Raw genomic sequence first — 27,040 nt, forward strand, 5'->3', positions numbered from 1 at the left:
ATACATTCTACTGTTATATATAACTAAAAAGAACAAAAAAAAAGAAAAACAAGGCTTCACTTTTTATATGTCATGATAATATGATTATTTTAAAGAGTCTGTAAGAGACACAGACAAATATAGAAAAAAATGATATGATTCTTGAATTTGTTTAAAGAATAACCTAGAGCTGGGCATAGTGGTGCATGCCTGTAATCCCAACAACTCAGGGGGCTGAGATAGGAGGATCTCAAGTTCAAGACTAGCCTCAACAATTTATTGAGATCCTCAATAACTTAGCAAGTCTTTGTCTGAAAATGAAAAATATAAAGAGCTGTGGATGTAGTTCAGTGAGAAAATGCCATGGGTTCAGTTCCCAGTACCCCATTCCAAAAAAAAAAAAAAAAAAAAACAACCAGAGTGAAGGGAGGGCATGATTTGGGGTTAAAAGAAGCAAAAATTGACTGTGAGTTGGTAATTGTTGAAACTGGATGAACATAAAAGATTGTATGATGATTCGCAGTTATGTCTATCAAGTAAAAGGCATTCTGATTATTTCTTCTTTTCTAGGGAAAGCTATGAAGAAATGGGTAGAGTCAATTGCTAAGATCATCAAGAGGAAGAAGCAAGCTCAGGCAAATGGAATAAGCCATAATATTACCTTTGAAAGTCCACCTCCACCAATTGAATGGCATATCAGTAAACCAGGACAGTTTGAAACATTTGATCTTATGACACTTCATCCAATAGAAATTGCACGTCAGCTAACACTTTTGGAATCTGATCTCTACAGGTAGGTAATTGTAATTTCTTGGCCTGTTTTTAAAAACCTTGAACATACCTCTTACCTGTTTTTGAGACATTTTGCTAAATATTCATGAGTACTTAAAAATACCTCATCTCTTCTCCTGGGTTTGGAGGAAAGCTCATAGTAGTTCTTAATCACAGTCTATCTGCAGGTAAGTCTTCTAACATGTTGCTGCATAGACCTAGATTAAAGATGAGCAATCCTTCACAAAGAGGAATGGCAAGAAGAAGACAACAACTTTCAAGTCATTCATCCCTCTCCTACTCTTAATACTTTCTCATATTGCTTTAGTTTGAGGTTATTAAGCTAAGTCTGTCTGTATGGATGCTAGGCTCTAGATAGTCAAATACATAGAATAATAAATGAAGCGTGCTTTTTTCTTTTACTTATGAAGGCTCCTATGAAGTCTGCAGACCTTGTAGGTAACAACTCTCTATTCAAAAGTAAACCCCTATCACTGCCATTCCATCGAAATCTTTTCTGTATCCAGGAGCCCCCATTTGAAATACAAATATCCAGAGAAGTTATCCCATTGATAAGCAGCCATCCATGTAATGAGTGCTCATGAACAACAAAAACATTACAGATAAAATTAAAATTGTTCTCTCTAATCTCATTGCTCTCCTTTCCCCTAAGAAATAACGGCTACCCAGAATTTGATGTTTACTCTTCCTCTGTTTCTCTTTCTATGTACACATACACACACTTTCCTAAATAATATATAGCATTGGTTTGCACATTTTAAATATACTTATTCTGCATCATTTTTTTACTTATATTCTTTTCGATATCTGTTAAAGTCCATGAATATAGTTATAGTTTACTTATTTTAGTGATTTTATGAATATTCTACAGTTTATTCAGTCTCTTATTGGTGAACCTGTAGATTGTTTGAAGTTTTTCACTTTTGCAAACAATGCTTCACTGAACAGTCTTGTAAATGTGTTCTTGTAACTTTCTGTAAGAGTTTATATAGGAACGTACTTAGCAATAGAATTGTTGTGTCACCTGGTATGTATATCTTTAATAATAGAAGATCCCGCCGTTGAATTGTTTTACAAAGAGGTCATATCAATTTTTACTAGCGTATTGGAGAGTTCTTATTTTATCATTTTTTTGTCAATTTGATATTTTTAAGGTTTTGTTGCTTTGGCAGGAGTAAAATGGAATTTTATTGCAGGTTTTTTTTCTGAAAAGAGAAAGTATTTTTTCATGTTTGTGGCTATTCATGTCTATTTCTCTGAATTGTTCATATGCTTGTCAATTTATGTTTTAGATTCATTGTCTTTTTAATTAAGTTTAGCAGATCTTTAAATAATCTTGATACTAATTCTTTATAGATTAAGTTGTATTGATTTTTTTTTTTTTTTTTTTAATTTCACAGGAAAGTTCAACCTTCTGAACTTGTAGGGAGTGTGTGGACCAAAGAAGATAAAGAGATAAATTCTCCAAATTTATTAAAAATGATTCGTCATACTACAAATCTCACCTTGTGGTTTGAAAAGTAAGTTGTTTATTCTTTATTATAGCTTCTTAACTGTCATAATATTAAGTCCTATTTAAGCTTGAATTCTGGCTCTGAAGAGGTTTCTTGTTTTCTAAGTGAGGTGGAGAAACTGTTCTAAGCCATGAATTTTTTGTTGTTATTAGATGCATTGTGGAAGCAGAAAATTTTGAAGAACGAGTGGCAATACTAAGTAGAATTATAGAAATTCTGCAAGTTTTTCAAGATTTGAATAATTTCAATGGCGTATTGGAGATAGTCAGTGCAGTAAATTCAGTGTCAGTATACAGACTAGACCATACCTTTGAGGTAAGTTTTAGGCTTAAACATTTCATCCTTTTGGGGGAAGATAAAACTAATGTAAAATAGATCGCTTCTACTGCCTGTCTTTTTGACTTAATCTTTTTTTTTTTTTCCCTTTTAGTACCAGGATTAAACCCAGGGGCACTCAACCACTGAGACACATTCCCCAGTCCTTTTTATATTTTATTTTGAGACAGGGTCTCATTAAGTTGCAGCCTCACTAAATTGCTGAGGCTAGCCTCAAACTTCTGATTCTCCTGCCTCAGCCTCCCTTGCTGGATTACAACCACTCCTGGCTTAAGTCAATCTTTCATAAATCTATTTTTTCCCCTTAAATATAGAGATTCAAAGATATTAAAAAATATATTTAGTATTAAACTTAGGGTTTGTCAAAGAATATGGGACGTATACCTCTTTTTAATATACTTTACCTAAATGTGATAAAGTTCCATGTGGATTTTTTTTCATTGCACATTGATAGATAGTCTCACATAAATAACAAAAGATATTAAATAAAATTATACAAATAACTTCTTAATCACCTTTAGATATAGCAAAAAAATAACATGGAAAGAACCCTTTCTAAAACTTAAAATTTTTTATTTTTTATTTTCTTATTTTTCTCCTTTAAGTCCCTTTATTGTATTCATAGAGAATATATAGGTATTTAAACTTTGACAATAATTTTAACTTGATACATCCAAGTTTGACTTGCTTTTTAATATACTTATAGATATAAAATTAGGCCTCTAACCATGATAGGGACAGGGAGATTGCTGCCACCAAACAATTCTTTAAAAAAATAATAACAGAAGAGGTACTATCCTTCCTGTTCTTCCACCTCTGCCCTTCCTCCCACCTCTCTCCAGTCTTCTTCACCAGACCTATTTAGGGGGTGATGGGATGAAGAGAGTGAAAGATACATAATCAAGTACAAAACACTGATAAGTACAGAGAATGAATGAGGTGGAAAGTGAGAAGTGTGGAATGGTTAAGGCCTCTAAGGACTTCCCAGAAAAACAGGATCCTGGAACAGGGTTGCTCAGGGGGAAAACAATGAAACTGTCATAAGACTTTTTAAAAAACAAAGGAAAAAAAGGTCAGAAACCTAAACCAAAGAGCAAGTGGCACTTCTGCCCTCCATCTGGCCCCTTGGTACTGAGCAGCCACGAAGGAAACAGGAAAGATTAAAAAGAAGCCCCATTCCCTATCCTAAACCAGTTAATAAAACAGGCCCCCGCCAAAAAAAAAAAAAAAAAAAAAAAAAAAAAAAAGCTTCAGGGAGAGGCCATTTCTGCTGAGTCCTTTGTGCCCTCCACCAAACCCCATTCCAGGCCTCAACTCCCACTCCTAGGTGCTGTCTGCTGGTTCAGTGCCCCTCTGGTCTGTCCTGGGATGTCTTCTAAACATAAAGTCCAAAGTTCGTTTCTGCTGAATTTAAGGACTTGGTACAGGAAAGTGGTGCCCAGGCAGGATCAGGTTGGCAGCCCCAGCCTGCCCCTCCTAGGTATGAGGCCTCAGGATGGCATGCATTGTACCTGGTTGGACCTGGTCGGGGGCCCTGTTACTTGTGCAGTGTGTCTGAGGAGCTGGAAGACTCATCAGAGTCCACATGATTTTTTGAATTATAAAATGATGTGTTTAGTGTTTACAGAAAATTCAGGACATACAGAAAGTATAGAAAGATTTTATGTCTTTTAATAACAAAATTGATATTATATTGTACATAGATTTTTTTTGTAGCCTACATCTTTTCCTCATTAAAACTTTCCTATTTTAGCTTGTTTTCAAAAACAAGATTGTTAATGCCTACATAGTTTTCTGTCTCACACATAAACCATAATTTATTCCATCATTCTGTTGTGGAATAATTAAGTTATTTTGACTTTTATTGTTGTGACAAATATTTTATCATGGACCATTCATATGTTTTTTTCCCTAGAGTAAGTTTCTAGAGGTGAAAATCCTGAGTTTTCACCAAGATTTGCACATTTTAAGAATTTTGGTAGTTTTGCCAAGTTTTTTCTAGCAAGAAATGATAAATGGCTCTGGTATTACTATATTAAAACCTTTACAGGGCTGGGGATATAGCTCAGTTGGTAGAGTGCTTGCCTTGCATGAAAAAAAAAAAAAAAAAATTTTACAAAGTTCATGGGCCAAAAATAAAAATTTTCATTTTAAACTCGTGTTTTTAAAAAGTGGCAAGGTTGGATATTTTCAAGTGTATTTATTGGCCACTAGTGAGGTTGGATATTTTTAAATGTATTTATTGGTCATTTTATTGTTTCTTTATGATTTATTTATGTGTTCTTTCATTTTTCTTTTTGGATGTTTACATTTTGACTTAGGTGGAATTTTTATATGTTAAAGATATTAAGACTTAGTCAAACTAAGTTTTTTTTTTCAGTGTCTAATTTGTGTACTTTTCAATTTAAACACTTTTAGACTGTTTTGGTATATGGTTGATTGATTTCATAAATCGGTCTCAATATATGGGTTCATCCTTTGTTTTTATACTATGAAAGACTTTTTCTAAGTGAAAGCTAACAAGGTACAAACTTAGCCATATTAATATTGCCTTTGGGAATGTAAATTTGTAAAATCTTTCTGGAAAGCAATCTATCAATATGTGTTAAAATTTAAATACACATACTCTCAGACCCAGAATATTAAAGAAATAAAATCCTAAAGAAATAAGAGCACCAAACTATAAAGTAATATGTATGAAGATATAGTTAATGCAGCATTATTGTAGTAGCAGAAAACTAGAAACATCCTGAATGTCCATCAGTAGAATGATTAAATATTATCTTATACCTATAATTGTTAAGCTATAGAAAAAATGATGGAATTTTTGTGCAAGAATATTTGTGATATTTTTGGGGGAAAACCATAAGAAAGTTCAGAAGACTGTAAAATGATTCCATGTTAGTACAAGAAAACAGAACAAACCCTAAACCTCTGAATAGAGTTGCATAAATATTAAGAATAGTGTGGGCAAAGCTCAAGAGATAGCTCCTCTGGGAGAGTGCTCGCCTGGCATGTGCAAGGACCACGGTTCGAATCCCCGGACCCTCAGACAGGGCAGAGACCAGAATGCTCTTTTGGACTGGGGATATAGCTCAGTTGGTAGAGTGCTTGCCTCGCAAGCACAAGGCCCTGGGTTCAATCCCCAGTACTGCAAAAAAAAAAAAAAAAAAAAAAAAAAAAATAGTATGGAAAGATACATATGTCTCCCTTTATTAATTATTTTAATGGGCTGTGATTAGAGGGGAGAAGAAGAAAAACTACTTTTATTCTGTATTTTTCTATTTGGGTGTTTGCATTTGATTGACTTATATGAACTTTATATATTAAAGTAACAGTCTGTTTAGACGATTAATTATTTCAACTCAGATATTGAAAAACTCTAAGTTTATTCATTTTAGAGACTGAGCATTCATTTTAAAAAATATTGAGCAACAGTATTTCTAAAATTACATATAAGGAATAAAGAATAAAAACATCTGTGTACCTGTCATTCAGTCTAAGAGCCCCTCCAATTCCATGTCCTTCCTTGCCCCTTCAAAACCAACCACCATAATGAGTCTTAGGCTTTTAGTTCTCTTGCTTTTATCTAATTTTTAACTATGTTTTTATCTAAACTATATTGTTTTATTTTGCATGTTTCTTAATTTTATATGAATATAATCTTCAGTGATTTCTTTTAGTTAGCATTAGATTCCTAAGATTAATCCATGTTGTTTATAGCTATAGTTCATTCTTTTTCATAACTATATCATAATAATAGAAATCAGTTTACCAAAATTTAATCACTTTTTCATTAGTTGTCATTTGGATTGTTTCCATTGTGGAACTGTTATGAACAAAATTGCTGTAAACATTCCGTATATATATCCTGATATACCCAAACATATTACTCTAAAAGTAGAATTTATATATTTGCTGATTGATAGGATATAGATGTCAACTTCACTAGATAATGTCAAGTTGTTTTCTCTAGTAATTGTCCAATTCACACTCCCATCAGAAACGTATGAGATCCAGTTAGTTCATATTCTCATCAATACTTGATATTTTCAAGCCTTTTAACTTTTCCATTCTTGTAGTTTTGGTTTATAGTTTCCTGATTTTTAATGAGTTTGAACTTGGTTCTTCTTGTGGAAAATTTTTAACTTTATATGGGTATGTGCAAGTTCTCTTCTATTCTAGAGTCTAATATTTCATCATTTATATGTGTTGTAAATATTTTTTCCCAGATAGAAGCTCCCGTTTTCATCTTTTTTGTGATATCTTTTAATGAACAAGAATTCTTAATGTAGTCAAATTTAATTATCTTTTTCTTCATTATTTATAATTTTTTGTTGTTCACTTTAATAGACCCTCTCCCCCATCCTAATGTTTTGTCTTTCTCATTAAATCCTTACTCTAGGTGGAAATGAGTTTTGAATATGGGGTGAGGTTAGAGGTTATTTCATTTTTTTAAATGCTCTTTTAGTTGTTAATGGACCTTTTTTTAATTTATATATGGTGCCGAGACTCAAACCCAGTGCTTCATACATGCTAGGCAAGCACTCTATCATTGAACCACAACCCTTGCCCCTATTATTTCATTTTTTATTCCATAAGTCTACCCAGTTGTTTGTATACATTTTTTGATAATCCATTTTTTGAATTGACCTGCAGCGATGTACAGTGTCAGCTGTTATAAATTTAGTGTCTGGTCTTTCTTTTATATATATATATATATATATATATATATATATATATATATATATATATGGGGTGTGTGCGTGTGTGTGTGTGTGTGTATTTTAGTTGTCGATGGACACAATACCTTTATTTTATTTATTTTTATGTGGTGCTGAGAATCAAATCCAATGCCTCACACATGCTAGGCAAGTGCTCTATCACTGAGCTATAACTCCAGCCCACTTTATACTAATTTTTGAAAGTAGAGCAAATCTTTTACCAATCTTTCACCAATCTTTCAAGGGTGACTTATTCTTGGCCCTTTATTTTCATATGTAAATTTTTTTATTTTTAAATTTAAAAAAAATTTTTTTTAGTTGTTGAAGGACTTTTATTTTATTCATTTATTTATATGCAGTGCTAAGAATCAAACCCAGTCCCTCATACGTCCTAGGCAAGCGGTCCACCACTGAGCCACAACCCAGCTCATATTTTCATATGTAAATTCTAGAATCATTTTAAGCTTCATTTTTTAAAATTGGATTGTTATTATCGGTACTGAGGATTGAACTGGGGTTACTTTGCCACTGAATCATATCCCCAGCCCTTTTTGTTTTAAGACAGGGTCTTGCTGTGTTGTTGAGGATCTTGCTAAATTGCTGAGACTGGTCTTGAATTTGCAATCCTGTTTCAGCCTTCTGAGTTGTTGGGATTATAGGTATGTGCCACCATGCCAGGTTGAAAATTGGAACTTTAATAGAACTTGCATTCGATCTGTAAAATCATTTAGTGCCAATTTACAATCATGAGTCTTCCCAACTGGAAACGTGGTATATCTCTCCATTTATTTACTCATTTAATACTGTCTTATGGTTTTCTTGACAGAGATTTCATTTTTTTTGTTAAATTTATATTAGACTTTTTAAAAAAATCATGTTTTCCTTATTGATGAAAGATTTTCGTATCTAGTTGATTTTTGTTTATCGATTTTTTTAACACAGCAGCATTGCTAAATTTTCTTATTAACATTCTGCAGGGAGACTTTTGGAGTTTCTTTGTGGACAGTCATAAGCTCTGTAAATAGTGACTGGTTTTTTTTTTTTTTTTTTTTTTGCAATTCTTATTTTGTTTCTTGTCCATTTTAGCTAGGAGTTTTGTATAGTATTGAATAAAAGCTATGATTTACTCTTGTTTTCTTCCTAACTTAAAGGAAATTCATTGAATGGTTCTTATCAAATACAATGTTTGCTATGGGCTTTGTGCATGTGTGTACTCTTTATCAGATTATAAACTAACTTCTAGTAAGAAAATGTAAAATGAAATTTAAAGAGAAATATCTATGTTCACTATATTCACTAAATTTTTTCAAATTTTCTCACTCTCCCACAGTCAACTCCTTATCAAAACTCTACCCTTTTCTCCAAAAGACCTTTCAGTGGAAAAGTACTTAAATGTGTATGGTTCTCCTCTCCTACACATGACTTGAAACTCTGGCTAATTAAAATTATGACTAACAAGGTCCTGAGGATGAAATTTTTTGATTACTTAATCTTTCAATTTGTATTAGAAAAACTTGAGGTTTTAGATTTTGTATTATAAATAAAAAGAGAAGAAATCATTTTAGGCAAATGTCCAAAGGAGTACTACTCATCTTTTAATTAAAAAAAATTTTTTTTCAATTGTTAGCAAAAAGTTTATAAATTCTAAAGTTCTGTATACATAAATATAATTGAATTATAAATAAAAAACTATGCTCATAATTTTATATGTTTTTAAGGCATTACAAGAAAGAAAACGGAGAATTTTGGATGAAGCTGTGGAATTAAGTCAAGATCACTTTAAAAAATACCTAGTAAAATTAAAGTCAATCAATCCACCTTGTGTGCCTTTTTTTGGTAAGTTACTAAAGATGGATGTTGTATTTTGAAGATGAATATGTTATAGTCCAAAGAGACCAGTCTTTAGAGGTCAGTTGTTCTAATTTTGTTAGTCTATTTTCATAAACTATCTGTATTGACAAATAAAACTTAAAACTCTATTTCTTTGTAAAATGCAGATTATAATAATTACCTCATGGAGTTGTAAGAATTAAAAATATTTTATCAAATTCTATCATAGAACAGGCACTCAGAAAGTGATATCTATTATTTTTATCTGTCTATGTCATATCTACATGCTCATTTTCTCTTTATTAAAGGCTTTTAAGTGAATTTTTAAGCTCAGAATTAGAACAACTTTGACCAAATTATATTATTATATTGTTTGCATATACAAATATGTAACAACTAATTCCACTATTATGTATAATTTTAATGTACTAATAAAAAATAAACTCAGAGTTAAAACATTGTTATATGTTAGGCAAAGTTCTATAAAGTGAACTTTTCTTAAATTCAGTTATGCATTGCTTTAATGACAGACATGTTCTGAGAAATGTGTCAGTAGACAATTCTCTTGGGCAATTATACTCACACAAGTGTAGATGGTATAAGTCAATGACTCGTTGCCTATTTTTTTGTTGTTGTTATTGTTATTGTTTTGTTTTGTTTTATTTCATTTTGTGATGGGTCTTGCTCTGTTTCCCAGGCAGGCCTCAAACTCCTCTGTCAGACAATCCTCTTGCTTCAGCCTTCTGAATAACTGGGACTTCAGGTGTATACCATTGCACTTGCCTTGAATGTGGCCTCTTGATGCATTCAACATAGATGATATGTATGAGGCTGCTTGTGGCATAATATAAAATACTGTTTTATAGTAAACTTTTTCATTATAAGTAGGAGTACACTCTAATGATAAAAAGTATAGTGTAGTAGTAAATGCATAAAACAGTAACATTCACTTATTACTATTATTGAATATTAAGCACTGTTCATAGTCAAACATTCTATATTTTTTTCTGACAGGTCTGTTTGTGCAGACACTTGAATAATGTGTTTGGTTGGCATCATGACAACTATATCACTAGACAATGAGAATTTTTCACTTTTGTTATAATCTTATGGGACCACTGTCATATATGTGGTGTGTTTTATATGCTGTACTTTAATATGATAGGCAGCAACAGTAGGTTTGTTTATACCAGCATCACCACAAACACTTGAGTAATATATTGTACTATAATGCTACAACAATTTTTTCAGCTTCATTCTAGTCTTTTTGTGTGTGTGTATGCTGGTGATTGAACCCAGGGCCTCTCACATGGTAAGCCCATGTTCTTATCACTGGGCTATATACTCCTAGCCCCTCCATTCTAGCCTTATAGTTCCATTTTTGTATATGCAGTTCATTTTTTATCTAAATATCATTATGTGGTGCATGACTAAACTGTTGAAATTGCATAATTTATTTAAATCAAGGTTTTTCCAACGTTTGCACTACTGACATTTAGATAAAATAAATGAATAAATTTCATGTGCTTTGTTGGATGTTTAGTAGCCTCCTAGTCTCCTGTTCACTATATGCCAGTAAATACCCATGTCATGAAAACCAGAAATGTCTCCAAACATTCCCAGTATACCCTGAGGAACAAAATTATCAATTGATAGTCGCTGATTTAAACAAATCAGTAATTATGCATGAAAAGGAGACTAAAGTTTTTATTGTCAAAGATTGAAAAATAATTGTTTTTTAATCTTAATTATGGGCTCTGAGAAAACAGTTTAAGTTTGAACTCTTATTAACCAACAGTGCTTATAATATTGATGATCACTTTAAAGATTATTGACTATAAATATTTAAAATCAAACATTAAAAATTTTGATTGGAATAGATTTAAGCTGGGCACAGTGGCACATACCTGTAATCTCCGTGGCTCAGTAGGCTGAGGCAGGAGGATTGTGAGTTCAAAGCCAGCCTCAGCAAAACCAAGGCACTAAGCAACTCAGTCTGACCTTTCTCTAAATAAAATACAAAATAGGTCTGGAGATGTGGCTCAATGGTCAAGTGCTACTGAGTTCAATCCCTAGTACAAAAAAAAAAAAAAAAAAGAATAAATTTAAAACTTATAAACAGTATTTAGGAAAGCTTGCTATTTCTTAAACTAGTAGCCTTTATTTTCTTTTTATTTAAAAATTTTTCTATGTTAAAAGCATTTTAGTGGAGAATTAATCATAATCATAAAGTCTATCAGAGTGTTGCCTTATCAACATTTTGGAGTGGAATTGCTAGTAAGTCAGTTTTACTAGATTGTTTTCCCAAATGATTCATTAAATGATCAATTTTAAAATAAGTTTTCTTTAAATATTTTTCACTAGGAATATATTTAACAAATATTCTGAAGACTGAAGAAGGGAATAATGATTTTTTAAAAAAGAAAGGGAAAGATTTAATCAATTTCAGTAAGAGGAGGAAAGTGGCTGAAATTACTGGAGAAATTCAGCAGTATCAGAATCAGCCTTACTGCTTACGGATAGAACCAGAAATGAGGGTAAATATTTTCTTTGCTTGTCTTTAAAAGGAAACATGTTAAGTTCTGTGTGATCTCTAAGAGATATCATAATCACATATCATGCTGTTTATTTTGCTTTGTAAAATGTGAGTTAATAATTGATAGTTAACAGTATTAAATATTAAATATCTACATTATCTGCAGTTATTAATGAAGTACTTTCTCTTGAAAATATCACTTCTTTGTTGAATTGGTTCAAGCGACACTTCCAGAAACTCAGATGGCAAAATAGAACAGAAGCTTTTCTGATGTCCATGTAGTAGAAAGAAAATCCACTACTAATGCCATCATTGATGGATAATCATTTTAGATATTTTATGTGAGCCAGTGTAACATTAAATAATTCATCTCTTCAGAAGATCACTGTACTTAAAGTAGGGAAAGAGATGTAAGAGTGGCAGAGCAGAAAAAGACTATAACATTCTATTAGTTGATGTTCTACTTTGAGCAATGGTGTATAATATTGATACTGTGATGCCATAAGAGTGCATCTTCTGATTTTTCTACAGGTATACTTCAGTTCACTGGGAACATGTGTTCTTGCTAATATTTTAGTAGTGGAAATCTGATGATGAACCCTCTTAGAAACATTATGCTTGGTATTCTGTGGCTTTGCCTCATTTTAAATTGAGCATTAAGGGAATACATTATTTTAGTTGTAACTCTGCCAATATGTCTATCTAGTGGCCTGTTGCTATTTCTGTCTTCATTGAAATTTTTGTACCCAAGAAAGTTAGGATTGTACTTTTTTCCTAACAGGAAAAACAAAAAACAAAAATGTGGGATGCTGTCTAAATTAGAATAAATTATGATACTATGTTTATGTTAAATGAATTTTAGTATATCATATATATTTGAAATTGAGAACATATTATAGCTGTTAACCTTAATAATTTCACTTGTCACATTAAAAATTGTGCTACACTGTTAAACAGAGTCTACAGGTTGGGCATATTGAGTGAAAATAGCCACTATAATTTCTACCCTCCTAAATTATGAGATAGTTACTACTCTTTGTTCCCAGTTCAGATACCCTACAGTCCTAAGAAAGAATGACCTAAAGCATACCATTTATGAAAATGCAGACAGATAATTGTTTTGAAGTAAATAGTGATTTTCATTACCTATTTCACTGGGCCCACCCTTTCTGATGTGGAACATCACAAGGCTAAGAAAATATGTTCCTAAAATTCAGATTAGAGTTCACAATATGTTTTCCTACAGAAGTAATGTTACACTGTAGTTGGGTATACCTGAAATAGTACTTGAAGCATTTGTATCTCAGTAGCATGACTGCTATTAGGTTTTTGTGTTCTGGTCTAGGTTTCTTACCATCATTTAAAGCATTTTGGGGAAGGGGGATGCCTTCTTTATGTTTGAGTCAAAGTACATTTAAAATGTAGACAAACTAAGTTATTCATTTTACAAACCAAAGTTAACTAAATAGTATTTTGAAATTAGAGGAAAGGAGAAAAATTTTAAATGCAGCTGTTATAGCTTTCTAAAAGTTCTTAAATTACTGTCAGCATATGTAATATGTTAGCTATCTTGAATATAAAAACAAATTTTTTTCTGTTAAAAGAGTGAAACAGTTTTTGGAACTTGGCAGAATGCCTAAAAAAAACAAAAAAAAATTAATTCTAGAAATATTAAAGTTTGTTTTGCCTCCTGCTAAAGGCAGACCCAATAATGATCTTTTGTTTCTGAACCACTTAAAAATGAAATAAAACTAAATCCAGAAGTTTGCTTCTAAGGATTTTTTGAAGATAGTCATAAGAATTAAATAGAAAACATATGCATAAGGAGCTAATAATAATTATTATAGCAAAGAATTAAAAGGCTTTTATCTGGATAACTACCTATATGAGAATTAGTGAAATGAATTCTGGAACATTTCTGATGAAATTCTATACAGTTAAAATTTGTGCTTTATAAGATAAACCACATGGGAACAACATGACTATAAATTAATAAAAATCTGTTCATCTTATAATTGTAGTGTTTGACTAGAATACAACTTCCATAGAAATTATGCAGTCTTACTAAAAAGTAGAGTGACTGGAATAAACAATCTTTATAACCTTTCCAGATATTATGATCTCTTAATTTGTTAATTTTTTAGTTTTAAAATGATGAAATAATCATCATTAAAAATTTGAATAAGATCTTACTATAATAAGATGTAAAATATATGCTTAGGAGTATTTCTTTAATTCCAGAGATTCTTTGAAAACCTTAATCCCATGGGAAGTGCATCTGAAAAAGAGTTTACAGATTATTTGTTCAACAAGTCACTAGAAATTGAACCCCGAAACTGCAAACAGCCTCCTCGATTTGTAAGTCCATGACAGTGTTGGAAAATTTTTTTAAGAATAATATTATTTTTTTATATTTAACAACCTATTCCCTTAAAATTAGAATCAAATAGTTATTTTTAGATGTTTTGTTTTACAGTACTAAACTATTTCTAAAATTATGTATACTGTAAGGGATGATAACAGCCTTTTTGGTAAAATCTGTTGTATTTGTTGCAGTACTGCTTATCTATCCATCCATTTTTTCCCCTCTTTTTATTAATGTTGAGAAATTTTGAAAATATAGAAAAGTTAAAAAAAAAAAAAACAAGATATCCATACACCCAAATCCAGAATGAGCCAGTATCTTCATGTATTTACTTGTAGTCTTTTTTTAATTATTTGTTCTATTTAGTTATATGTGACAGTAGAATGCATTTTGATTCATTGTACACAGATGGAATACAACTTTTCATTTCTGTGGTTGTAGAGTCACACTGTTCATGTACTCATACATGTACATAGGGTAATGATGTTTGTTTCATACCAACCATCTTTCCTTCCCTCTACCCCTTCCCCTCCCCTCATTTCTCTCTACACAATCCAACATTCCTCCTTTCTTCCCTTACCCCCCCCCATTATGTATCAGTATCCATTTATCAGAGAAAACATTTGGCCTTTGGTTTTTCGGGACTGGCTTATTTCACTTAGCATGCTATTCTCCAGCTCCATCCATTTACCTGTAAATGCCATAATCTTATTCTTCTTTATGGCTGAGTAATATTCCATTGTGTATATATACCACAGTTTCTTTATCTCTTTATCTGTTGAAGGGCGCCTAGGTTGGTTCCACAGTCTAGTTATTATGAATTGAGCTGCTGTAAACATTGATCTGGCTACTATCCATTTTCAATCCCTCCTAACATAAAAGAAACCTGTGTGAGAATATGAGAGCCTAGCAGGTAGCTGAATGGAACAAAGGAAGTGAAAAGACCTGGGAAGGAGTAAGCAAGATGTATTATAGTTTTTTGGGATTTTTTTCTGGCTTGACCATTGACTTTTGCCTTTAGGGCTCTGTGGTCCTTGGTTGCAGTGAAACCCATCTCTTATGCTAGGAATTGCTTCTACACTTTCTAGTTATTCCCCAGGTTTGCAGTGGCAGCAGAAATAATGGAAGTAGTTGAAAGTGAAGCAAGATTTGGAAAAAAGTAAAAACATTTATAAAGATTGACTTTGGCAAAGCAGTAAACTAGGTGGTTGCATGCTATCTCATCTTTACATCAGTTGTGTGATAGAGATCATCCTTACTCTCTGAATGAAAAAATTAAGGCTCAAAGAGATTAAATAACTTTTTCAAGACTGAATAGCTAGTTATTGGCACAGTTGAGATTTTTAACTCAACTTTTGTGGGGTGGGGGCAGGACAGTACTAGGGATCTATCCCAGGGCCTCATGCATGGAAGGCAAGGGCTCTACCACAGAGCTATATCCCCAGTCTTTTTTTGTTGTTGTTGTTGTTTTAATTTTAGAGACAGGATCTCGCTAAGTTGCCCAGTGTTTTAGTCACCTTTTCGTTACTGTGACTAACAAGAACAACTTTGAGAAGAAAAATTTTATTTTGGCTCTTGGTTTCACAGGTTCAGTTCATGGTCAGTGGACCCATAGCTTTGGGCCTGAGCTGAGGCAGAATATCAGGCAGAAGCAGAAGGGTGTGGAAGAGATAAAGCAGCTTAAGATGTGGAAACCAGGAAGCAGAGAGCAATCCTCCTTACCAGGATCAAACTATAAATCCAAAGGCTCCCAGTGATCTACTTCCTCCAGCCATTCCTTATCTGCCCATAGCTACCACTCAGTTAATTCATTCAGGTGGCTTAATCCACTGATTTTGTTATAGCTGTCATAATCTGTTCATTTCACCACTCAACATACCTACAGTGTCTCACACATCAGCTTTTGGTATCTCCCAAACCCCCAACATCCAGACTGGTCTCAGACTTGGCAATTCTCCTGCCTCAGCCTGTGAGTAGCTGGGATTATAGGCCTTCACCACAGCATATGACTCCAACTCAAATTTCTGAATCTGAGTTCTGTGTTTTTTGTTTGGTTACCACTGCCAGAGTTTTTAAAATGGGACAAAGATTAGGATAGGGAACAATGATAGCACTCTTCACCAAAGACTTTTAAAGCACTGTTGTAGAGGTTGAACATTTGGTATAAGAAAAGGGGAAAAGAGGATTTTTTTTTTTTTTAAGAACTAAGCACATAGCACAATATGTTATAAATTATGTTCCCAGTAAATATGTATTAAATTGATATAAATTATTTGAAAGAAAAGTTTTGATGCAAGTGTTTTAGGAGTAAAAAGTGGTTTTGACCTTGTTCCTTTTGTCCTGATTTAAATCCTTTTGCTTCTGCTTGCTTCTCCAGTCTTAATGCATTTTATGCATGTTCATCTCTGTCTCATGACTTCCACTGAATAGGTAACCTCTGAAATCTATTTTAGCAGTTTAATTTAGTATGGTGGCCATGTTCAATTCATGATTCAAATTCCAATTAGTCTGAAAAGGGTACTTTAGAATTGTTCCATATGAATCAGAGGTGGTAGTAGGAAAAAGTTCTCACATGACCACATTGATTTTTGTGTTGGCCTTACTTCAGTTTTTAGAATTTAAAAGAATAAAATAACTTCCTTTTTGTTTAAACTAAGGCTTAAAATGGCATGTAATTAAGACAGATTCTTTGAAAACATTTTTTTTTTTTTTTTTTTGCAGTGCTGGGGATTGAACTCAGGGCCTTGTGCTTGCGAGGCAAGCACTCTACCAACTGAGCTATCTCCCCAGCCCTGTTGAAAGCATTTTTGACAGTTGTATAAAAGAATTTGTGATAAAGTTAACACATCCAGGTGCTCACCAAAGAAACATGTATGTAACCTATAATTGGATTTTTGTAATTGATCTGTTTTCACTCACTTATAATCAGTGGGAGAGACTGTCTAGATATTGGGGCAGCTCTATGATTTGAGTCTTATAATATATAATAACTGAATTTAGTACCCTAATTTTATGTTAAGCTATTTTTTTTTTTTTTTTGCGGTGCTGGGGATCGAACCCAGGGCCTTGTCATGCAAGGCAAGCACTCTACCGAATGAGCTATCTCCCCAGTCCTTAAGCTATTTCTTGACAAAAGTTATTCTCCCCTCTCCTACCCTAGTCTACCTGTATTTTTCTTAACTTCTGAATCCTAAGCTCCCTTCACAGTCTGAAGAAGGTATTGCAGCCTGAACCATTTACTGATGATAAAAGCCTCTGGTAGCAATAAAAAGTTGTCCTTAAAAAAAAAAAAAAACAACATAAAAGTGGTTTTGACACAAATTTTCAAGCATTTTATTTTTATAGTTATTAAAAGAGATTTACTTATATTCAAGTCCATTTTTAAATTCATCCTGTTAAATCCAGAAGTTACTTCTAGAATGCCACAAACTGCCCCTGCAGATTGGGATTTTGGTGCACTCTTTTAGTTAAAAGAGAGTTCCTTAAAAGTTCCTTGAGACTTAATGTAGCTCTAAGTCATAAAAACAAAATAATGCAAATAAATGATACTAATTATGTGTACTTTTCCTAGCCTAGGAAATCAACCTACTCCTTAAAATCTCCTGGAATAAGACCTAATTCAGGCCGGCATGGCTCTACCTCAGGCACTTTACGAGGTCATCCAACACCATTAGAAAGAGAGCCTTATAAGATAAGCTTTAGTCGAGTTGCTGAAACTGAGCTTGAATCAACTGTGTCAGCACCAACCTCTCCAAATACACCATCTACTCCACCAGTGTCTGCTTCTTCTGAACATAGTGTGTTTTTAGATATGGATCTCAGTAGTTCCTGTGGTAAGTATTTGATACAAACTATTTGGTAAAAAAGGAATTTATGTTTCAGATAATTATTCTTATCATTTTAATTAACTACTCCTTTGCATACAAATTAGTGTGAAAAATGGCATCTAAATGTGAAAATAGCAATTATTACATTTGTGCATTGTTTATGCATGTTATTTTGTAATTTATTCATTCAACAAAAATTTATTTAGTACTTTTGGGGCCCTGCTCCCACTTGAAAGGGAGCAACAGACAATGAATAAGAAAATAAGTACATAGGTTCAGTGAGGAAAATTGAAAGAGACTGTGGTAGAGAAGGAACCATTTATGCTAAGAAAGACAAAACCATTCTAGGTACAAGGAGTACTTAGTTTTTTTTTTTTTTTTTTTAAACTGACACATTAAAAGATGATGATAAAATTCTGTGCTATGTGTATATTACATGTTACTCTATGCTGATGTTTAAAAAATAAAACCATACATGTTACCTACCTTTTCAAATTAATTTTTCTCATTCCAATAGGTAGCAATAGCATCTTTGCTCCAGTACTCTTGCCACATTCAAGTAAGTATGACTATAAGTTAGTTGAGTCTAATGAAATGACTATAATAATAATAATCTGGTTGACCAAATTTGTATTTGAACATTTTGGGACTTAGCAACGTGGAATGAATAAGAAAAAAATCCTCCCTCCCTCCCCTCTCCCCTTCACACCATCTCTCTTTTCTTTGTTTATTTATATTTTGTGCTCCCGGAGATTGAACCCAGGGCCCTATACATTCTAGACAAACCCTCTACTGTTGAGATATATTCCCAGCCTGAAAGAAATTTTTATAAATAAATTGAACTATTTACTTATTGCTATATACTATTTAAATTTTGCTATAGTTTTTAAAATCATTTTATGACCGGTCTGTGTTCAAGGGACTGTGTGACCTTGAACAAATTATTGACTATCTCCAAACGTACTATGGATCAAATGGAATAAATATGTAGAACACCTAATACATTGCTTAGCACAGAATAAACAGTTATTTCATATCAGTTGCCTATCTTTTTCCCCACCCCTTCCAATTCAGTTTCCTGTAGGAATAATACACAGTTAGTCCTTTGTACATGTGGTTTCAATACTCAGGGATTCAGTCAGCCCCAGATTGAAAATGTAGTTTTGCCTACTGTACTTGGATCTGTGCTAAACACATACAGACTTTTTTCCATTGTCATTATTCCCTAAACAATACAGCATAATTTTATTGTAGTAGGTATTATAAGTAATCTAGACGGGTGTGGAGGCACACACCTTAATCCTAGCTACCCAGGAAGCTGAGGCAGGATTGCAAATTCAAGATCAGTCTGGAATTTAGTGATACCCTGTCTCAAAATTAGAAAAAAAAAGAAAAAAATGTAGGTTATATGCAAATACATTATAATACATTGCATTATGTAGCATTATTATGCATTGTAAGAAACTTAAACTTCTGTGGAGTATCCTGGAACCAGTCCTGGATACCAAGGGATGACTATACTAAATGCTTATTAAGTTCCCAGGCTAGCCTTTGATGATATAGTTCTTCACATCTTATTTAAAGCAGTATTTTAAGGAAAGCACTATTCTATCATTCTAAATTATTTAATAATTTATTATTTAAATGCTGTTAACTTCCTGTGGTCATTTGTTTAAGACAAAATAATCCAAAAAGGAACACAGCAACTTTGGGAGTAATTCTGTTTTAGTCAGCTTTTTGCTGCTATGACCAGCACGATTATAAAGGAGGAAAGGTTTACTTGAGGGCTCACAGTTTCAGAGATCTTAGTCCATAGAAGGTCAGCTCCATTCCAGGGGGCTTGAGGTGAGGCAGAACATAATGGCAGAAGAGCATGGCAGAGGGAAGCAGCTTGCATCATCAGGAAGCAGAGAGAGAGACTCCACTCTCCAGATACAAAATATATACCCCATAGCCACGTCTCAATTCCCACTTCCTCCAGTCACACCCTGGCACTTCAGTTAATTCCATCAGGGATTAATTTACTGATTGGGTTAGGACTTTTACAAACCAATCATTTCTTCTCTGAACCTTCCTGCAATGTCTCACATGTGAGCTTTTGTGGGACACCTCATATCCAAACCATAACAAATTCTCTAAATCTGGAGCACCTCTACTTCTAACATAGTAAAATTTATATAATTTAGACAGTAGCAGGAATTCCTGTCTTATGAGAAAAGTAGTTTTTTCAGTGGCTGAGACAGCAACTGGTTAAACACTTAAAATTAACAGACGCTCCCTACGCCATGTCTCCTCACCCCTTTTCTTATTCTTCATTGACATGTCCTCATTTCTAAATGATGTTTTTATATTGCTCCTTTTTTTGAATCAATTTTATATAATGTTTACTGATTTCCTCTTATAATAGGATTTCATGTTCCACCTAGCCTATACTTAATCATATTTGGGACAGATATTGTTCATTATTAGATCAAATGGTGTTTATTATATTTCCTTTTTTATTCACTTCCATTTCCTAGAATTAAGAATTTCCTCATTAAAGCATAGATTTGTTTGTTTAAGACATACTGCTTGGTTTTCCCATGCCCTTTTCTTGCAAATTTGCATAAGGGCAAGGCAATTAGAAAACCTATCAGGGTTTTCTCTTCTCTACCCCTCCCCTTTTCCTCTTCCACCTGAAAACCTCCATCCTGGCATTCTCCAGTTTGGACTGGTTGCTGTCTCAGCCTCTCACCCAACCATCATCTTAGAACTTTCTTTTTCATCCTAGAAATTCCCTTTACCTCCCTCCTGTGTTGAATTTTTGTTTTTTCAGATTGCTTTTTTGATATGTTCCCTCATTTTGGTAGGGACACATACTTGCACGACTACCTGTGAAAGTATACTATAGAATATAAATGTTTCAGTTCTTATGTTTCTGGAAGTATATTATACATTTAATTGTTAATATGCTGAGTATAGAATTTAAATCATTTTTACTGTCTCCTTTTGTAATTGCTATTAAGAAGTCTAATACCATATTAATTTATTCACCTATTCAATGCAATTTTTCCCTTTTTTTGGTAGTACTGGATGGAGATTGAACTCAGAACTATATCCCCAGCCTTTTTTATTTTTTATTTTAAGACAGGGTTTTTAAATTTTTGAGATAGTTGCCCTGGTTAGCCTCAAACTTGTGATTCTCCTGCCTCAGACTCTGTAGTATCTGGAATTATAGGCATGTGCCGCTGTGTCCGGCTCAGGGCATATTTCTGAATGCTTAATATGTACAAGAGATATAGCAGTAAACAAAATAGACAAAAATTCTTCTTTCAGTGTCAAGGTATAATTATAGTTGTAAAAGGACTTAAAAATACAGAGCCTAACATGAAGTAGAAGTTTATTTCTCACAAAAGCCAGAGCAAGTGGACATCTCTGCTCCACAGGATTTTCAGGCTAGCAGAGCAATTCAGAAGATTTTCAAGATGTGGCTTCCATCTCTCTCTTCAGAAGCTGCTCCACAGTTACATTTTTCAAGCAAGCAGGAAGATGGAGGGCAAGGAACATTGTTATGAAAACATGCATACATCACTTCTGCTTTCATTCCAAAATTTAGTCACATGGGCTTACCTAGCTGTAAAGTGCTGTTTGTAACCACACAGCCTTTTTTAGCTTCTGACATTAGCTGGCAATTCTTATACATCTTTGCTTTCTGATATTTCAGTATATACAAAGTTCTTTGCCTTCAGGCTCTGTATATAAAGTGTATATGAAACATCAACGAAGTCAGGCATGGTGGTGCATGCCTGTAACCTCAACAACTTAGTGAGAACCTGTCTCAAAATTAAAAAAAAAGAAGTGGGGATGTGTCTCAGTGGTTAAGCACCCTTGGGTTCAATCTTTAGTACTGAAAAAGAAAAGAAAAATAAAATAAATGAATTTTATGTTTACCTACCTTTAGACTATGTGTGGTGTATGTAAAACATAAATGAATTTTTTATTTAAACTTGGATCTCAGTCCCAAAATTTATCATTGTATATATGCAAATATTCCAGATCTAAAATCCTTATTATTTCTGATCCCAACCATTTTGGATAAGCAGTGTTCAACCTCCACTTAGTTTGTGCAGCTAAGCACAGGGGATTGGGTGGCAAACAAGAAAGATAAGAGTTTCTGCCTGTTTATATAAAATACCTCCAAATGTTTTGGAAAAAATAATGTGCATATAGATCATATTGCTCAACTTCCTCTCTTGATTTTTTACTTTACTTATAGTTCCTTATAGCTCTTGATTTTTTACTTTACTTATAGGTCTCTCATGCTAGTTCCTTTTCAATTTTCCAAACTATTAACATTGGAAAGACTTGATCCCTAAACCTCTTTGTTTCTTACTTCTTACCTTATTCAGTATTATATCATTTATGTGATAATTCCCAAGTTTATATCTCCAGCTAGATTAAGACTCATATATTCAATGTCCTGTTCCACATTTCCATTTAGATACCTGATAGGAATCCAAACTTAACCTCTCCCAAACCGAGCCTTACTTATCACCCCCTCCAAGGCTGTTCCTCCTACTGCCTCCTCATCTCAATTTAGTATCCACCTAGTTACTTAGGTCAAAAATATGAGAGGTAGCTTTTCTCTCTTTTTCTCATACCACAAGTGTGACCCATCAACAAATCTTGATTACCCTCAACACATATCAAGAATCTAACCATCTCTTACCATTTCTACTACTACTACTCTGGTAGGCCACTATAATCTCTTAACCTTATTTAATATAGTAGCATCCCTCATTCTCCTACTTATTCTACATTGTGATATTCCCTGTATCTTTATGATTTCTGTTCCCCTCCCCACTGCCTTCTTTCCCTTATTTTGCTCTAGCTTCCATATATAAGAGAAAATATTTGACCCTTGATTTTCTGAGTCTGGCTTATTTCATTTAGCACAGTTTTCTTCATTTCCACCCATTTACCTGCAAAGCCATTATTTCAGTCTTCTTTATGGCTGAGTAAAATTCCATTGTGTATTCATACACACATTTTCTTGATCCATTTGTCTATTGACAGGTATCTGGGTTGGTTCCATAATTTGGTTATTGTGAACTGTGCTGCTATAAACATTGTAGTGACTGTATCACTATAGTATGCTGATTTTAGTTCTTTTGAGTGGGCTCGGTGGGATCATGTGATCTTTCATTCCTAGTTTTTGAGGAATCTCAAAAAACTGCTTTCCAAAGTGTTGTATTAATTTGCAGTCCCTCTAACAATGTGTGAGTGTACCTTTTCTCCACATCCTCATCAACATATATTACTCATATTCTTGATAATTGCCATTCCGATTGAAGTGAGAAAAAAATTTAGTCCAGTTTTGATTTGTATTTCCTTGATTGCTAGAGATGTTGAACATTTTATCATATATTTGTTGGCCATTTGTGTTTATTCTTTTGAGAAATACCTGTTTAGTTCTTTGCCCCATTTACTAATTTTGGGTTTTTTTGGCATTGAGTATTTTGAGTTCTTTATATTACCTGGACATTAATTAATCCTTTGTCAATGGAGCAGCTGACAAAAATTTTCTTTCATTCTGTGAGCTCTTTCTTCACACTCTTAGTCATTTCCTTTGCTGTGTAGAAAGAAACTTTTTAATTTGATGGTATCCCAGTTATTGATTCTTGGTTTTATTTCTTGAGCTTTAGGGGTCTTGCTAAGGATTTGGTGCCTCCACCTCTATGATGGGGTGTTGACCTTATTTTCTTCAAGCAGTTGTAAGGTTTCTGGTCTAATTCCTAAGTCTTTGATCCATTTTGATTTGACTTTATACAGAATGAAAGATACAGATGTAATTTCATTCTTCTACATAGAGATGTCCAGTTTTCCCAGCACCGCTTATTAAAAAGGCTATCTTTTCTCCAACATATATTTTTGGCATCTTTGTCAAGTATCAAACAGCTGTAGGTATGTGGTTTTTGTCTCTGTCTTCTATTCCATTGGTCTTCCTGCTGTTTTTGCTACTATAACTCTGTAGTATAATTTGAGACCAGGTGTTGTGATGCCTCCTACATCACTTTTTATTCAGAATTGCTTTGGCTTTTCTGGATCTCTTAATCTTTCAAATGAATTTAAGGACTATTTTTTTGTATTTCTGTGAAGAATGTCATTGTTATTTTGATGGGGATTACATTGAATATGTATACTGAATATGTATAATTGAATATGTGTATTGCTTTTTGTAGTATGGCCACTTTTTTTAATATTAATTCTTCCTATCTGAGAACATGGGAGGTCCTGAGATCATCTTCAATTTCTTTCTTCATTTTTCAATGTAGAGATCTTTCACTTTGTTTAGATTAATTCCCAGTTGTTTGTTTGTTTGTTTCTGAGGATATTGTGAAAGGGATGATTTTCCTGATTTCTTTCTCAGCTGAATTGCTACTGAAGTATAGAAAAGCTATTGATATATGAGTGTTGATCTTGAATCCTGCTACTTTGATAAATTCATTCATCTGCTTTAGGAATTTTCTGGGTCTTCTAAATATAGAATCATGTCATCAGCAAACAGTGATCAATTTGATTTCTTCTTTTCCTACTTGTATCCCTTTAACTTCCTTCTCTTGCCTGATTGCTGTGGCTAGAGTTTCAAGAACTATATTGAATAGATTGGTGAGAGTGAATATCCTTGTCTTGTTTCTGATTTTAGAGGAAAAGCTTTCAGTTTTTTCCCATTCACTATGATGTTGGCTTTGAGTTTGTTGTATACAGCCTTTATAATGTTGAGGTAAGTTTCTTCTATCCCTAGTTTTTAGGGCATTTTTTTCATGTGGTTTTATTAACTCATATATATTACTTGTCTTCTGGTTTGTTGAAGCAGTAAATCAGACAACACTTGCCACAATAATGTCTGTTAAAGTGTGTGGCTATAAAAACTCCAGCACCACATTCATCTAAAGGGCACTCCCAGTGAAGGGGGACTAATTTTGCCATTTTCATACATCTTATCTTTCAGGGCAGCCAATTTAACCTTCTCTCTCTCTCTCTCTCTCTCTCTCTCTCTCTGTGTGTGTGTGTGTGTGTGTGTGTGTGTGTGTGTGTGTGTGTGTGGCCATACTGGGGATTGAACCCAGGGCCTTGTGCTTGCAAGGCAAGCACTCTTACCAAATGAGCTATATCCCCAGCCCTCTTATGCTTATTCTTCTTGGGAATGGTGTAAGACTTCTTATTCCTTTTCTTAGCACCACCATGTAAGCCTCAGCACAAGATAAAAGGTGGACTCCTTCTGAATGTTGTTGTCAGACGAAGTACATCCATCTTCCAGTTGCTTACCAGCAAAGATCAGTCTTTGCTGATCACAAGGAATTCCTTCCTTATCCTAGGTCTTGGCCTTTACATTTTCTATAGCATCTAAGGGTTCAACCTTGAGCATGGTAGTTTTCTCCACAGGGTTTTCACAAAAATCTGCATCTCAGTGGTGATCCCACTGCATATGGCAGTTGGGAAAGCTTTACAGCATTTTTAACATGAATGGTTTCTGTATTTTATCAAAGATCTTTCTGTATCTGTTCTTTTTCTTTATTCTATGTAAGTAGTGAATTACATTTGTTGATTTGTGTATTTGACCCAACCTTGCATCCCTGGGATGAAACCCACTTAGTCATGGTGTATTATCTTCTTACTATGTGTTAATATTGTTTGCTAATATTTTATTTATTAAGAATTTTTGCATTTATATTCCTCAGAGAGATTCCTATCTAGTATCTAGTTTGGGTGTCAGGGTTATACCTGCTTCAATATATTTTTAATACAACATCCAGACTGATCCTTTTAAGATGTAGGTTAGATCTTGACTCTCTTTTATATAAAACTTTCCATCTCACTCAGGATAAAAGCTAAAGTTCTCTCATGCTCATGAGACCTTACAGGGCTTGACCTTTGATCTGTCAGACCTCATCACCTGCTGTCTTCTTCCCTTATTCTTCACTGCTTTTGTTACTCTGCCTCTAGAAATCAAGGCACATGCTACATTAGGACTTCTGCTTTTGCCATTCCTTCTGTTTGTAATGCTCTTTAACCATGGCCTGCTCCCTTGCCTCCTTGCTTAGTGTATTTGCTTAGTGTTCCCTTAGTGAGGTGAACAGTATTTGGCACTGTAGCAGATGGCCCAGTATTAGTTGAATGAATAGATGGATGGATGAATGAGTGGCAGCAAAATTGGAAGTAACATAGCCAACTAGCATTACATAAATGTTTCAGTAAGTTATCCTGCATTCACTAATTTGGACTACTGCAACTATTTTTAAAAAATCTTAAGGAAAACAAATCTTGTAACAAAATACTCTTCATTGAAAATAAAATTGTGTTCATACAGCAAGCGTTATTGAGTGTCTACTATGGAAAAGTATAAACAATGGTTAAGTGGTGGCTGTAGAATCAGACCCATGAGTCTATGTGTTTATAAAGAAGAGAAGACTCATGTAAGACTGCCTTAAACAGTAAGAACCCATTCTGACGGACATAATTGGAACTCAACAGCAAAGCTGCTTTAGGACTAGTTGATTCAATGGCTCAGTGGTGTTATTAAAGACTAGAGTTCCTTTTGACTCTCATTGTTTTGTCCAGATGATAATCTTTATCTAAGGCTGATTTTCCTTAAGGTCATAAAAATGCTGGCAGGAATGATAAAAGTTGTATGTTTCTTTGTTCAGCAGGTAGTAGAGAGAGGTACAGAAACAAAATGGCAAAGTGCTTTTCTAAAATAACAAGGGGTATCCTTTTTAATAGCCCCCAGAAAAATTTCCTTTCATATTTCAGTGACCCAAATGAGGTGTAGGGTCTGAGTGATGAGTTTAATTGAACAATCTGGCTAAAGAAATGGAACCACTCTGACTTGAACTAATCAGGCCTTATTCCTGTTGCTAAGGGGTAAGGTCAGCTTTCCCTGAAGCAAACGTGGCTACATGTATGAGAAAGTAGATAAAAATATGATCATAGTAAGAAAATGAGAAAGTGAATCCTGTGCCCACTTCTTGGGTAGAACTGGGATACACTGGGTAGGATTGGCTGACTAAACCAAATGGGATGAAGTTTGCCACCACCAAGAAGAGTTTTGTTCCCAAAGACAGGGCAGAAGATGCTGGACAGGCATGAGGAATAGA

At 33.7% G+C, this 27,040-nt stretch overlaps 1 protein-coding gene, 1 long non-coding RNA gene and 1 pseudogene across 4 annotated transcripts in view; 1 reads left to right on the forward strand and 2 right to left on the reverse strand.

Annotated features, from left to right (window-relative positions):
- The window catches only part of LOC306648876, a 603,819-nt gene that overhangs the window by 392,830 nt on the left and 183,949 nt on the right, over window positions 1–27,040 (reverse strand). The gene's annotated exons all lie outside the window — the stretch shown is intronic.
- The window catches only part of SOS2 (SOS Ras/Rho guanine nucleotide exchange factor 2), a 103,303-nt gene that overhangs the window by 69,723 nt on the left and 6,540 nt on the right, over window positions 1–27,040 (forward strand). For both annotated transcript variants that reach the window (XM_079118862.1, XM_079118863.1), the window contains exons 14-21: window positions 550–772; window positions 2,172–2,291; window positions 2,438–2,600; window positions 9,064–9,181; window positions 11,540–11,712; window positions 13,953–14,069; window positions 17,648–17,909; window positions 18,421–18,462. In XM_079118862.1, the coding sequence (XP_078974988.1) occupies window positions 550–772; window positions 2,172–2,291; window positions 2,438–2,600; window positions 9,064–9,181; window positions 11,540–11,712; window positions 13,953–14,069; window positions 17,648–17,909; window positions 18,421–18,462 (1,218 nt within the window). The remainder of the gene's footprint in view (window positions 1–549; window positions 773–2,171; window positions 2,292–2,437; window positions 2,601–9,063; window positions 9,182–11,539; window positions 11,713–13,952; window positions 14,070–17,647; window positions 17,910–18,420; window positions 18,463–27,040) is intronic.
- LOC306648862 (ubiquitin-ribosomal protein eS31 fusion protein-like) lies at window positions 20,180–25,349 on the reverse strand (annotated as a pseudogene). The gene is made up of 2 exons: window positions 25,038–25,349; window positions 20,180–24,912 (listed from the first exon to the last, which is right to left on the reverse strand). The product of its transcript is annotated as a ubiquitin-ribosomal protein eS31 fusion protein-like (transcript).

Source organism: Sciurus vulgaris, assembly GCF_902686455.1.
Source record: "Sciurus vulgaris genome assembly, chromosome: 2".
In the NCBI taxonomy this organism is placed as follows: domain Eukaryota; kingdom Metazoa; phylum Chordata; class Mammalia; order Rodentia; family Sciuridae; genus Sciurus; species Sciurus vulgaris.